This window comes from Plasmopara halstedii (genome assembly GCF_900000015.1).
Source record: "Plasmopara halstedii genome assembly, contig: Scaffold_658, whole genome shotgun sequence".
NCBI lineage: Eukaryota > Oomycota > Peronosporomycetes > Peronosporales > Peronosporaceae > Plasmopara > Plasmopara halstedii.
Window position 1 is genome coordinate 2,008,707 of NW_020187575.1, and position 12,526 is coordinate 2,021,232.

Consider the following 12,526-nt stretch of genomic DNA (forward strand, 5'->3'; position numbering starts at 1 on the left):
CACCACATTACTTAAACACAGAGTAGTATTGTTTGCTTACCTTTGTGGTACTGCATAATAAATGCGCTGGTAGGTGTGCTTTCGCGTTGTCCCGACTATGAATATCGCATGTCACGACGGTGACATCGCAAGTTGACAAGGCAATACGTACGGCCAACGCGTCAGACGCAACATGTAACGCGCTGCTGAAGCTTTAAGAAGCAAGGAAACAGGTGTCGCAAATTTAAGTGTGTGGTTGCACGACTTCACTGCTACGTCTTAACACAAGGCTTGCTGTGTAACAGCACTGAGCCGCATGACAATAAGCATGTTACATGTGGTGATGCCTCATGATGAGACCCCAGTACAAAAAACTGACGAGCCACACGGTTTGGTTACATTAGAAGAGATGTTACAAACTGCCTGGCGAGTACTATGTATAGGAAGCCCAATATATGTAATTGGGTAAGGACATATGGACGCTCGCGTGAAACGTGCCAACGGGCTAAACAATCGCCGCATACTGCGGCTACTTTGGCCAGCCTATCGGTACCGGCAGAGTATTGGCAATCCATTGGTGATAAACTTGTACTCGGTCTTCCAAAAGATACGCCCGGTATTATCGGTATTGTGGCTATTGTAGACTTTCCGAGCAAAATGACTCATTTGTTTGCTGTCGGTGATATAATGTCCGGTGAGAATATAGCCAGCCGTGTCCCGACATAGCTTTTCACCATCATTGCTTGCCGATAGCCGTTATATCGGATAGAGAAACTTTGAGAAGCATCATTTGAGGTGCTCAGCACCAGATTGAATGTGCCGGACGCTTATCATCCACAGACATTTGGTCAGACAAATTCCGTATATTGCATTGCAGAAGACGTTCTTTAAAGAGCTTGTGCGTAGCGATCGCAGTCTGAAGTGAGTCACCCCGTTTGTTTCGTTTGCGTTGAATGAAGAAGTACATGACTTTACAGGCTTTGCCTGATCGTACGTAAAACATTTGGTAAATTTTCGAGTGTCTTTGACACCGCCATGAGTGATTCCGGTCATTGTAGAGGACGGGCTTTCGATTGAAATTGACGTGTAATTCTCACCCGGCTACACTTCGAAGCAAAATCAGTGATTCTATTTCAATGAGATTGAGCAAAAAGACCAAATTCTCGACACTGACTGAGATTCATGTTAAACCAAGGTAACTAGCCGATGTCAGGTGGAAGCCAAGGGTTTTACTGAATCCAGATATTATGCCTACTCATGCAATGCAGTATTCGCGGTTTCCTGTATGTGTAACGGCTGCATTACGTCAGACCGTTCGCGATTGGAGCGAGGTAGGATTAAGTTAAGCTACTAATATCCCAAAAAGATTGCAAACATACTGCGTGTTTACTGAAGCCATACAACAATCCTGCTCTCACGAACTAGTTGGACGTGAAGAGTGCAGATAAAAAATTAACGTCTCTGTCATTCAATGACCTCTTTGCTCTAAAGTAGCAACGCGGTTCTGAAGAGCTGTGATGCACCAGGCCTAGCAATGCGATAACACAGAGTAAAGATTGATTTCGTGAAGTGGCTTACCTCAGCTTCAAACGCACGCCGCGTCGCATGAGAAGGGTGATTTACTTTTGCATTATGAGTAACTAAATTCTTTTTTGTTTCAGGTAGACTGTTGATGCTCAAAGACAATCATTTACACGTGGATTATCAGACAACTAGGGCAAATTGTGTGGTCGAATGCACAGTGTGCAATGGTTGCGCTAGTTTCCGATGGCTGATTTGCACTCAACAATGTCACTCTTTTACACAATTTACTTTGATAACTACGAGTTGAGACACTGAATAGTGTCGGCAACACTTCTATAAAGCACGGAGGTTTCGATGGTAAGTGAAAGAAGATGCGTAGCGTTTTACCACCGAAACTCATATTTAGGACCAATCATTATGCCAAAAAGCTGTAAACGCTTATTGGCAGCCAACTGAATGTGATCAGTCGGGTCCGCGATGCAATGGGTGAGGATAAGCAATAAGATAAAGTCGACGCATAATATAATGTCTTTTTGTGAAGGATTTACTACTAAGTACCTTTTGAGAAGCTTCACGGTTTGGCTGCCAGAACGGATGTTCTGCATTCTCTCAGAGCGGATAGGCTGTGGAGCTGTGGAGTATTGCCCTGGGTAAAGCAAAGGGTAATTTTGCAATTCAAAGGTTATACCCGCATTGTCCGCGGCTCAGAAATCGCGGTCTCTCATAACCTGTGTATGCTCGAGGATTTGAACGCGCATACGGATGCGATTCTCGTTACGAATAACAAGATCATACTACATCACAGAGATCGAGAAATCGCTGACTAATTCGTGCAGATTGAACGCCAGAGCACGCTGATAGATGCGAGCAAGAGGATCTTAATTCTGACTTAGTGAGAATCACCACATTGCGCACAAGGGGCTCGAGCTATCCATGGATCCGGCATCCTGCTCGCCAGAATCGATCTCGAAAGATTTCCGAGGGAATATGCTTAGTCTTGGAGGAGGCAGAAGTCCGCCTGGATCAGGCCAATTAGGACTTCAGAAGTGTGACGATCGCAAGAGCGCAGGAAAAGCCACCACTGTCTTTTCGAGATCACAGTGATGGTCGCCACTACAACATGGAACATGTGATCCACGCAAACGTTTCCATGAAAAGCTCTATTTGCTCAGGACGGAAAGACAAAACTCCTCGTAACAGAACCAATGGGAGTCGTATGACCGGCACTAGAGAGATATCCTAAAGGTTGTAGCGTTACAAAAAACCAATCGACCCGTCGAAAGAATTGTGTACTTTATAGCTGCACTAGAAAAGTAAATATTGACTCGGTAGCGCTTTACTGCACTACAAAAGCTTAAATTCTTAGGTATCAGCACTCTTCGTAGGCGCTGACGGTCATATTTTGCGAACTCCGAGCTGAGCAGACTTTTTGCGGAAGTAGCGTCTGTTGTCTAGCGCTGGAATCGTGTTATTATTAAAATTCGACTCTTACACAGGATTGTATATTGGATTGCGCCTGGGACGTGATGTAACCAAAGATGTTCTAATGGCCACCCTTTTTCCGAGCGTTTGCAGAAACTACTACATTATTTTAGCGAAATTTAGTGTGGGTGACAGTAGCACAAACCTAGTAGCTTCCACCATGCGCAGAACCAAGTGCCTCCATAAAAACTACAAAATCAGCTTGCTTTTTTATCTTAGTGTGACATATACAGTAATATTCGTCGGAATCAATTCAATCGTAAAAATAAAGATTGTACTATGACTAATAATATATTTATGTGCGCTGCATGATGTGAGACTAACAACAACAAGGATCCCCTGTTTTATGGAGTTTATCCTTCTTATCAGCATCAGTGCTTTGCACTTTTGAATACGTATACTACGTACACGTTACAGTTCTCATACCAAGGAGTGGACCACCCTAATAATCTCATTTCGCAAAGGTAAATAATCAATGAGGATCCACTGCGCTTGGTTAGTCACTTCTCTACTGTACCTGCTCCTACGAGCATACTCGCATGGGAGCTTAACCCTTGCTTACTCTTAAATGGCTAGATGGGCCTCTGTGATTGGTGCGATCCTCACCGCCAAAGCCCCCACGACCATTCTTGGTGAGAAAGCTGCCGCTTTTACTAATGAGAACGATTGGAAATATTCTTCAAGCCCCCATTTAGCACCTTTGACCCCAGCGATGGATACAAGGCTAAGCCGCCCACTCAGAAAAAGTAATAAACTTTCGACTAAGAAAAGACAATCTCTACGCACCGCCTCCCACAGCACGTTACGCACTCAGTGCATTTTACCTATGAAGAAACACGTTGCGACATTTCAACGCAAATGTTTGGATGATGAAGGGCTTTCTTCTGACTCCGAGAGCCCAGCCTAACCATCTTCCAGCGCTTTTCGAAAGAACCCTTGCAGACTCGACCACGATGTATTGTGAGTTTGATTAGTTCCGCGCCGTGTCGGAGACCTTACGCGCGGATATTTCTGCTTTAACAAAGAATGTCTTGAGTGCTCTAAAGTTGTTCTACTGAGCCCTCAAATCAAACATCCGCGAGAGCACCGCCTACTCGGAGTGGCAATAATCGAGTAATCTGTTCCACTTTACATGGAGTAATGAATACTGATCAACGTGCCGAAAAGTTTTGCAATAATTTTAGCACTGGGTTTGGAAGACACTTTATCTCATACTTGTGACTGCTTCACAAACCGGCGTTTTCGGACAGGCGGCTAACTAGAGCGTCATTTATGCTAGACTTTAAGGGATGATTTGGATTCGGGGTGGTAACCTGTATCTTTAAGCCCTTGATACTAACAGCCCGCTCATATCCACGTGACAGCAATTACAGGCACCGATTAAGGCTCATTCTTGACAAGATCAGGTTCGACTCGCTAGTTGGTCAGCGATATATAGACTGCGGATGCGCCAGGTCATAATTGGTACTTGCGCCATGGCAATCTTGCCGAATCAGGTCCTTAAACCCGCCCCATAAGGCCTCTGAGTGAAGATATTCCCTTCGCTTAACCAGACACTAGGACAGTTTGGGTAAAACCTCCGACTACCATACGTTCATGTCGTAGTGGGATACCCACCGCCCCTAGTGGACGAACTTCCAACGGCTGGCTCTCGCGAGCTCGCTTGCTTATGACTACACGTCAATTTTTTCTTTAAGTGTTGACGTGCAGTCAGTTTTTAGATCCACTCTTGAAGCCACATCAGTTTCGAGGCACCGTCGAACAAAAAATACTGCATTATAGCTTTAAACGGTAATCTCAACTGCAGATTAAAGTAGAAACGCTGCTCCGTCTACATAAGAGCGCTTCGCATCCGCATAAATGGGATCAAAAATTCGCTTCAGCAAGCCCACATAGAGCACATGTTTTGCCTGAATTTTTTTCCGAATAAATAAAATGTTGTAACCTAATCCTATGATCATAGATATTTTGATGTAGCGTGATCTCAATATAGTTTGATAGAGTTTAGACACTGTGCGTGTAGGTTGGTCAAAATTTTAGAACAACTTGTCTCCTACTACAGTGCTCAAGTGTGTTCCATCACCCTAATTAATATACGTTTTGACTTCCTCGAGCATTCACATGTTGCTTTTGCACATCTTGACTCTCAGCCCCACCCAAAATAATACTCATTTAAGCCCAGCTCCTCGCTGTAAGAGGGTGCTGTTCACAAATAGTCCTTCAAGCACAACTCACACGCTTGTGTGACGAGAAAGCGATCCCTGACGTGAAAGGGGAAGGACAGTCTTGACTAAGAAGAGCGACTTAATCCCTTAAGGTAAATTTTCAACTTAATTATAAATATTTATGGCTCCTAGCTACATGCAAGACCCCAATGGCACATAGAGGTTTTACTCATAACATCTTGGTATCTGATTTATGAAAACAACGAAATAACGGTGTTCTGATGTTAAACCTTAGCTTCAATTCATACGCGATCTGAGGTAGACGGAGCTTGAAGTTCGAAAACTATAACTTTTACTTTAACCTCGTGAAAAGTATCCAGATGGAAGGACAGGCTTACACCACCCATTTCGAAAGACGGATACACGTTGGTATCGTCACCAGTACAGATCCCGGAGTAGGAGCCAGAATTCGGTATAACACAGAATGTTTGTGACTACATATAAGATATCACGTATGCATTTGGGCACACCGTACTGTAATTTTCTTCCATGGATTCCCGCAACGCACACAGACGGTAAATTGATGTACCTTTATATAATGGCTAAGCGTAGTTCATTACACTCCCCGGTATCGACCGTGATAATTCGAAAACTTCGCCGTCTGAAATTAAACGCGCATATTACCAATGAGAAACTCTCCAGAGCTTCTTTTGGGTGCGCTCTATTACCAGAATTTTTTGGAGTTTAAAGCTCTGCACGGTGGTGCGTCACACGTAGTACAAATTTAGCAGTACCACTAACAATCGTTTTTGTTACTATCGGAGCCTAAACCTTCTACTTATTACGTATAGCCACCCGGCATCACCTGACCCGGCAATGAAGACTCCGACAGATAGCCGCTATTACCCTCCAATGGCTTTCGCGGCATGGAAAATATACTCCAGATATAAAGCGACACCCACGCATCATCGAAAAAGGATGAATAAATGCGAAAGGTCTGGGTAAGGGCGACACCTTTTCGACGATCAATCATGAAGATGGTAACTATAACCGCCTTCGGGAGATGATTTGTCGCCACGGTATTGCTTATCTTGACGGGAGAACAAGAATTCTGACCGCCACATGATACTTCTGTTGATAATTCTGCCATGATCCATCGTGCTAGCTACTTCCAAAAGAAAGCTGCGTGCGAAAAAAGCCGTGCAGGACATCTGTTGCATCAGCGACACGGGTTGCATTGAGGAGTCTAAGTCATAGTTTTTTGCGTCGGTTAATGATTTAGGGTTTTGGGTGATCTGTCTCCGTTTCAACCTCCAGAGAATGTTTTCTTTTCGTCCCTACCCATTTGAAAAGCTGGACGCTAATCGTCAGCAGCCACACAGTGAGATTCAAGTGTGTACCCCCGTCGATTGATTGAGGCCTTCGCCGAGGTGTCACGTCAGCAACCTCGGCTGATAATCCTCCAGAATTCTAGCTTGGCGAAGCCGAAGTAACGATTGGCTTTGCTTGGGCACACTAAGGTCCATTGGCACTGGGCCGCCGGCAACTAAGGAGATGCTGTCGAGGCTTCACAACACATAAAAATACCTTGTCGTCTTGTAGAAGCCTGATCGTGAATGTACTTTTGGAGAACGAGCTTCGATGCCTTCTTTGATGCAATCGAAAAGTAGCTCCTGCATTGCTTAAGGGCCTTCTGTCACCACTTTCGGCCCTTGGCCTTTCTAATCTTGGTATCGCTTCGCGACAAAGCAAAGACATATTCTATTAAAGCATGATTAGTTTGTCCAACAGACTTGTAGTAAAAAAATCCTTCTCGACTTGGACATGAGATTGAGTTTTAGTGCTACCAAGTAAAATTAAACTTGCCGGATATCTTAAATAGCAAAAGCTTTGATGTCCACCTAAGCTAACACACAAAGAGTGATTATGTACGCTCTACCAGGAGCGGAACCGTGAGTCTCCGAAAAACTACGTATTTAGTTTGCTCTTATATTTCAATTTTAAAAGTGACATATATTTTGGAATCGAGCCTCTGCTCAATATAGGTGTTTTTCTGTACAGTAAAATAAGCTAAGAGTTCACTTTCTCCACGGACCTCTCCTTTACCTCATCGGAACCAGTCCTTTGGTTTTTTCGAGTAGTTCAATGCGGCGCACACAATACTTCAGCACGCACCCCGCATCTGCGCCTTTGGCCATGGGATCCTCGGGACCAAATATATAAAGAAAGGGGTGGTTGGTAGGCATTTTATATTTTATCTCGACAGACGGTACATCAACAATAAAATAAGCTTGTAGGAGACATGGATTAATAATAAATTTACCATAATTTAGTGATGACAATTATGCACTATTTATTTTAGTTGCAATATTCGTCTATCACTTAAGTATCGTACGCTAGTATCACGCTTCGCACTAAGTCCGAAGTACAATACCACTCATCCTATTACTACGGAGTCGAGCATTATGTTGCCGGGATGAAGTCATATTTGCTGCTCAGGGAACTTTTGCTGAACGATGTACTGTTCTTTCCATGATGCCTCTATCGTGTGAGCTTTTGAAGAGAAAGGTCTAGACCTTGTAATTTGGAGGGAGATTCTGCAGAGGTAGTGGGTCTTCTCACTATCTGGACAGCCAGATGTCTGAGGATGTATTCAGAACGAAACTGTTTGCGAAAAATTTAATTCTCGCTTTGGTATTGATCTTCTAAATCAAAAAAATCGACTCGATGGCATGACTGAGTAAAATTGGCATCCAGATGCTTGGTGTGGCGATCTACAAAAAATGCACCGTGATTCCGCTTCCAGTTCAAAGACTAAAACTGAGGCATTCATCCCGTTTTTTTCAATTTGCTAAATCTCAAGCTGGTTATCTTCGAGGTTTGGAGAGGCATCAGGCTTATTTAACTCAGACTTTATCGTATCGATCACTGTCAAAGATGAGGATTTCTCAAGGCAGAAACTACCGTCCTGTATACATTTTCGCCGATCTTCAAGCGTCCGCATCGCTTTGCGCTTCCACTTGTTGGCGCCGAGCTTTACTCGCAGAATGACATTTAAAGAAGTCACACGAGTCACCGCACATGCTAAGTCTTCCTGATTAATTTCCACAGCGTCGTATCTTGTTTCCACATACTTCTGCTTCTCCTCAGCTAAAAGCCCATCTAGTACCCACGGATGCTCCTTGCACATTTGCAATGACCAGCGCTTTATGGGGTCCTTTTCCAGCAGACCGTACAGCAGCTCAACCAGACCTTGCGAACCGTTTCCATTGCACTCAAGATCTATCGGATTCTTTTCAATCATCTCAAAAAGGGTCACAACATCTGGATCGTAAAATGGTATTGTGCCGAAAGCCAGCGCATGAATGCTGATACCCAGTGCCCAAATGTCCGCAGCATATGCACTGTACGGAGCACCCTTAAGTGTTTCTGGGCCCATAAAAGCATATGTCCCGGCAGTTGATGAGACGTAGCCCTTTCTGTTTAATTCCGCTGGAAAATCGGATGCTTTGTTTGCAGCCTTAGCCGTCATTTCTTTGTCGTTGTCTTCGAAAAAATGCGCAACACCAAAATCAGCAATCTTGAGTTTGCCATCATGACTCACGAGAATGTTTTCAGGCTTCAAGTCGCGGTGACAGATATGGTTTTCGTGCAGGTATTGGATTCCGAGTAGGAGTTGCCGGACACATATACGCAGATCTTCTTCGGAAAAGCAATCAGACTTCTTGTTAGCCCCTAGTCTTTTATAAACCCTTTCTTCCGGGAACCATTGCATCACTTGACCCGAGGGCGCGTACTCGAGCATCAGCACGAGCGTATCCGAGTCATCGTCAAACACTTCCAGCAGATTCAGCAAATTTGGGTGATGCAATTTTTTCATTATCGCAATTTCCACCTGCACTTTATCCAGTGCCGTTGACACGACCATGCGTCGCCCAACGCGCTTCACCTCGCGCATTTTTCTAAGCAGCGAAGTCTTAAAAACCTTAAGCGCCACAAGCTCGTCTCCACCGCGCAAGCGGCCAAGCTGCACAGTGGCTGTAGCCCCTCGACCCAGCTCACGCACAACTTCGTATTTGTTAATGGCACTGCCCACGGTGCTTTCAGCATCAACGGCCATACTAATGTCGTCGTCAGAGTCGCTGTCATCATCGTCGTCACTAAGGTGATCGTTGTTGTGGGGCGGCTCGAACGACGAATTTATTGTTTCAGCTACCGTCGTCTCTGAATATTGTAATGGTTCTCTTGCGAAAGCAGCATCAGCATCACTAGAGGAAGGCGCAGGAATAGGCGCAGGTGGTGGCATCGACGCGGACGATGCGAGCGAGTGCCTTGTGGTCTTGGAATTCCATGTAGATGCCCTCGAGGACGTTGAAGAGGCAGGATGCGAAGTACGATTTCCTATGGACATTGTACGGCTGCGAAAAAAATCAAAGAGACCCAGGTCACGCGGGAGGCGGTTCGAGAAGGGGTCCGCCATCACCGCAAAAATGAGAGACGAAAGTTTGGAATGATCACCAGCGACTTCGAGCTGGTTTTCCCAGAAGTATAGTATAGTGAGCAGAAGACATCGTGTATTCTTCAGTGATAATACATTCTTGATTTTCTTGATAAGTCATCTGTCTCTCACTAATTCACTGTATATTGTGTATTGTGAATAGTGTACAGAGGTTGAGTCCAAAATTCATAAAAATGTCGTCAAAGCTTTAAGAACATATACCATCTGTTTGATTTTTATTGCAGTATGGCATCTGTGCAAACAAGATGGACATGAAGGGGCCATTTTGTAGATAGAAACAGCTCCATTTATCAGACGTTAGACAAAAGACAGCTTTGGGTGATAGCTATACGAGGATTGAGCTAGTTAACGTCTCTAGCTTTTGGCTTGAGTGCTTTCGAGGTAAGAGATAAGCATTTACCTATTTAGAGGCTTATGACACTGGTGACATAAATTACTACTCTCTTGTACAAATTACACTTTTATACAATTGCACGAAATTCACATTGCACTTTTTGTAGAGTATTCATAAATTCAAACTTTCCTGTACAAATGACTAAGCAAAGAAGTCGTCCGTGATATACGTAGACTATTAGCCCCACGGCAGCAATATATAAAATTTCATTTTTCTGGATATAGTGGAACGTATAGCTAGTATTGCTTTCATAAAATTAAAGTAGAATAGCAAATTAGGTTCATAGCACGCTCTCGGCATCGGAGTGTACGGTGCGTTTCTTTACAGACTTGTTGACTCGAAGATTCTTCTTCAAGGTGCATGTTGATTATGTTGCACTCGTTAAAACTTGTAGTCAATTTTACGACTCGATCGTGAGAGAACGGTAACCTCATTATGTTGATACCAGAATTGCTCGTTACCGGCCTCTTTGAAAAAAAATTGCCTCGTCTCAGCGCTCCCTGTTGTTATCAGATGATAGGCTGCATGGTACTTCCAGTAGCTGCTAAGATAATGCTTGTTGTGATCGCGATTGCTAGTGACATGAAGCGGATGCGTTGCAACCTTCTTCCTTTACTTTATTGGCTTCTTAAGCTATAGAAGCGCTTCGGCTGGATAGTGATTGCTACTGTTGCTTGTCTGGTTAAGATGCGGATGATATGTGAAATTATCAAGATTAATAATGAAGATTTTGTAGTTAAAATAGTTCTTGAGTACAAGCAGTAGTTCCAACTGAATTCGATAGAATGTAAGCCCTTCCTCCCGATTTTTCTATTATCCTGTTATCTTACTGTTTTCAAAATATCCATAGAAAACCACTATGCAAATGCCAGCTACACAATTGAATGCTTTTATCACTTTCTTGCAAACTGCTTAGTTCTCCTCTGTTAAAACGTTAAGCACAACGTTAAGATTGCCGTCACTCTTTTCCAAAATGTCAATAATATGCGCAGGTTTGGCGTTCGGGAAAATGCCGCTGACAATAGAGAGCTGCTCAGCCCACTTGACCTCGGCTTCAGAAAACGCAACAGATGACGCAACAGACGGCATATCCTCCATCTCTTGAGCCGTCGATGCCTCAACCATTGGAACCGGCGACGGGGTAATCTCTGTCGGCTGCAGCACTACTGCTTTGTGCTCCAATTCGGTTGAAGATTCCACCGAAGCGATGGGCGCCGCCGCAGCCTCTCCAGCCTTAATCTCCGGTATGAGCCGGTTAATTTGACCCACAAGGCCCTGAGCAAAGCTTGAGAAGCCACCAACGGCTGACTTCGGCGAGCCGGCATTGTCTTTAGGCAGCTGGTCTGGAGTCACATTCGTTTTGGGGGCGACGCTCGGGGTAAAGTTGGCGTCGCGCTTAAGTCTTTCAAGTGCTACGGCAAGAGACTGCATGATGTGCTCTATGGATTTAATAAGAGGCTCTGTTACTTGGTCACTAAGCTCCACTTGGTGGCGTGTGATAGCCGAAAACTTGAGCGACTGCAAAGGCCCCACAGATACTGAAAGGACTCGCAAGGCTTCATTAAAATCAGCGTCAGTTGTTACATTGACGCAGTCGCCCTCAGGATCACGGTACTGCACGATAAATTCACCCGCAGGCAAACGGAAGGTCTGCATCATTAGCTGGTTCAGTGCTTTAAACGAAAATTTTCGCAGGTCTACGCGCGTGCGGTGGATGTCTCCGTTGAAGGCTACCTTGAGTGCCACCTGCTGCTCTGCCATCGTTACGCTCTTTAGAAAATAGGAGAAAGAACGATTGAAACTTGTGCTCTCGAGTCAGTTCATATCTCGGACATACAAAAAGTGAGTTCATATTTCGGCCATACAAAAAGTGAGTAAACCCAGTACATTTAAGTATATTTATAAGATAGATAAACTTTTAAATATTGAAAATACCAGAATGTAAGAACCCAAAATACTACGTAAGAACTACTACAAAAGGGCAGTGTAACTTTTACGGAGTTAAAAGGGACAAAATAGTAATCTAGGGTGAGCCCACATGAAGCCGAGGGTTGCAGCTGCAGCAGCAACAGCGCACGCAGAAATGGTGTTGTCTCTTATGATCTATTGTGTATAATCTTAAGACAGAAACAACAGTGTACTTCATCCTGCTTGCAAAGGTCCTATGTAACGGGGTTACACATACCCTGGTAACAGGGGTGTGTGTCACACCAGATGGTCATGGTGAGACCACACCCAAACAAGAATACGGTACGGGGCTGGATAGCAAGTAGTTATACATGTAATTAGATTTTACTATATATATTTAGGAATATCTAAACATTTAAAATTAGGCGGCTTTGCGATCCGCTAAACTCGTACTTGTTCTAAGCATAGAATGAAAGGACGGTGACTAAATTACGCTGCCTCTAAGCGCAAAGCTACGGCAGCCCCGCTGCACTTGGTAGCACTTGTAGTCAATCT

At 44.2% G+C, this 12,526-nt stretch overlaps 4 protein-coding genes across 4 annotated transcripts; 1 reads left to right on the forward strand and 3 right to left on the reverse strand.

Annotated features, from left to right (window-relative positions):
- Positions 1–2,436: 2,436 nt before the first annotated feature.
- PHALS_13567 (uncharacterized protein) lies at positions 2,437–2,746 on the forward strand (the record flags this gene model as incomplete). The annotated part of the gene is made up of 2 exons (XM_024729350.1): positions 2,437–2,549; positions 2,605–2,746. The coding sequence occupies 2 exons, from the start codon at positions 2,437–2,439 to the stop codon at positions 2,744–2,746; spliced, it is 255 nt and encodes an 84-aa protein (XP_024579736.1).
- Positions 2,747–5,991: 3,245 nt separating this feature from the next.
- PHALS_13568 (uncharacterized protein) lies at positions 5,992–6,300 on the reverse strand (the record flags this gene model as incomplete). The annotated part of the gene is made up of 1 exon (XM_024729351.1): positions 5,992–6,300. One exon carries the CDS (start codon positions 6,298–6,300, stop codon positions 5,992–5,994), a length of 309 nt encoding a protein of 102 aa, XP_024579737.1.
- Positions 6,301–8,001: 1,701 nt separating this feature from the next.
- On the reverse strand, positions 8,002–9,630 carry PHALS_13569 (camkk protein kinase; the record flags this gene model as incomplete). The annotated part of the gene is made up of 1 exon (XM_024729352.1): positions 8,002–9,630. One exon carries the CDS (start codon positions 9,628–9,630, stop codon positions 8,002–8,004), a length of 1,629 nt encoding a protein of 542 aa, XP_024579738.1.
- Positions 9,631–10,975: 1,345 nt separating this feature from the next.
- PHALS_13570 (Phox/Bem1p) lies at positions 10,976–11,824 on the reverse strand (the record flags this gene model as incomplete). Its single annotated transcript, XM_024729353.1, has 1 exon — positions 10,976–11,824. The coding sequence occupies one exon, from the start codon at positions 11,822–11,824 to the stop codon at positions 10,976–10,978; it is 849 nt and encodes a 282-aa protein (XP_024579739.1).
- Positions 11,825–12,526: the final 702 nt, after the last annotated feature.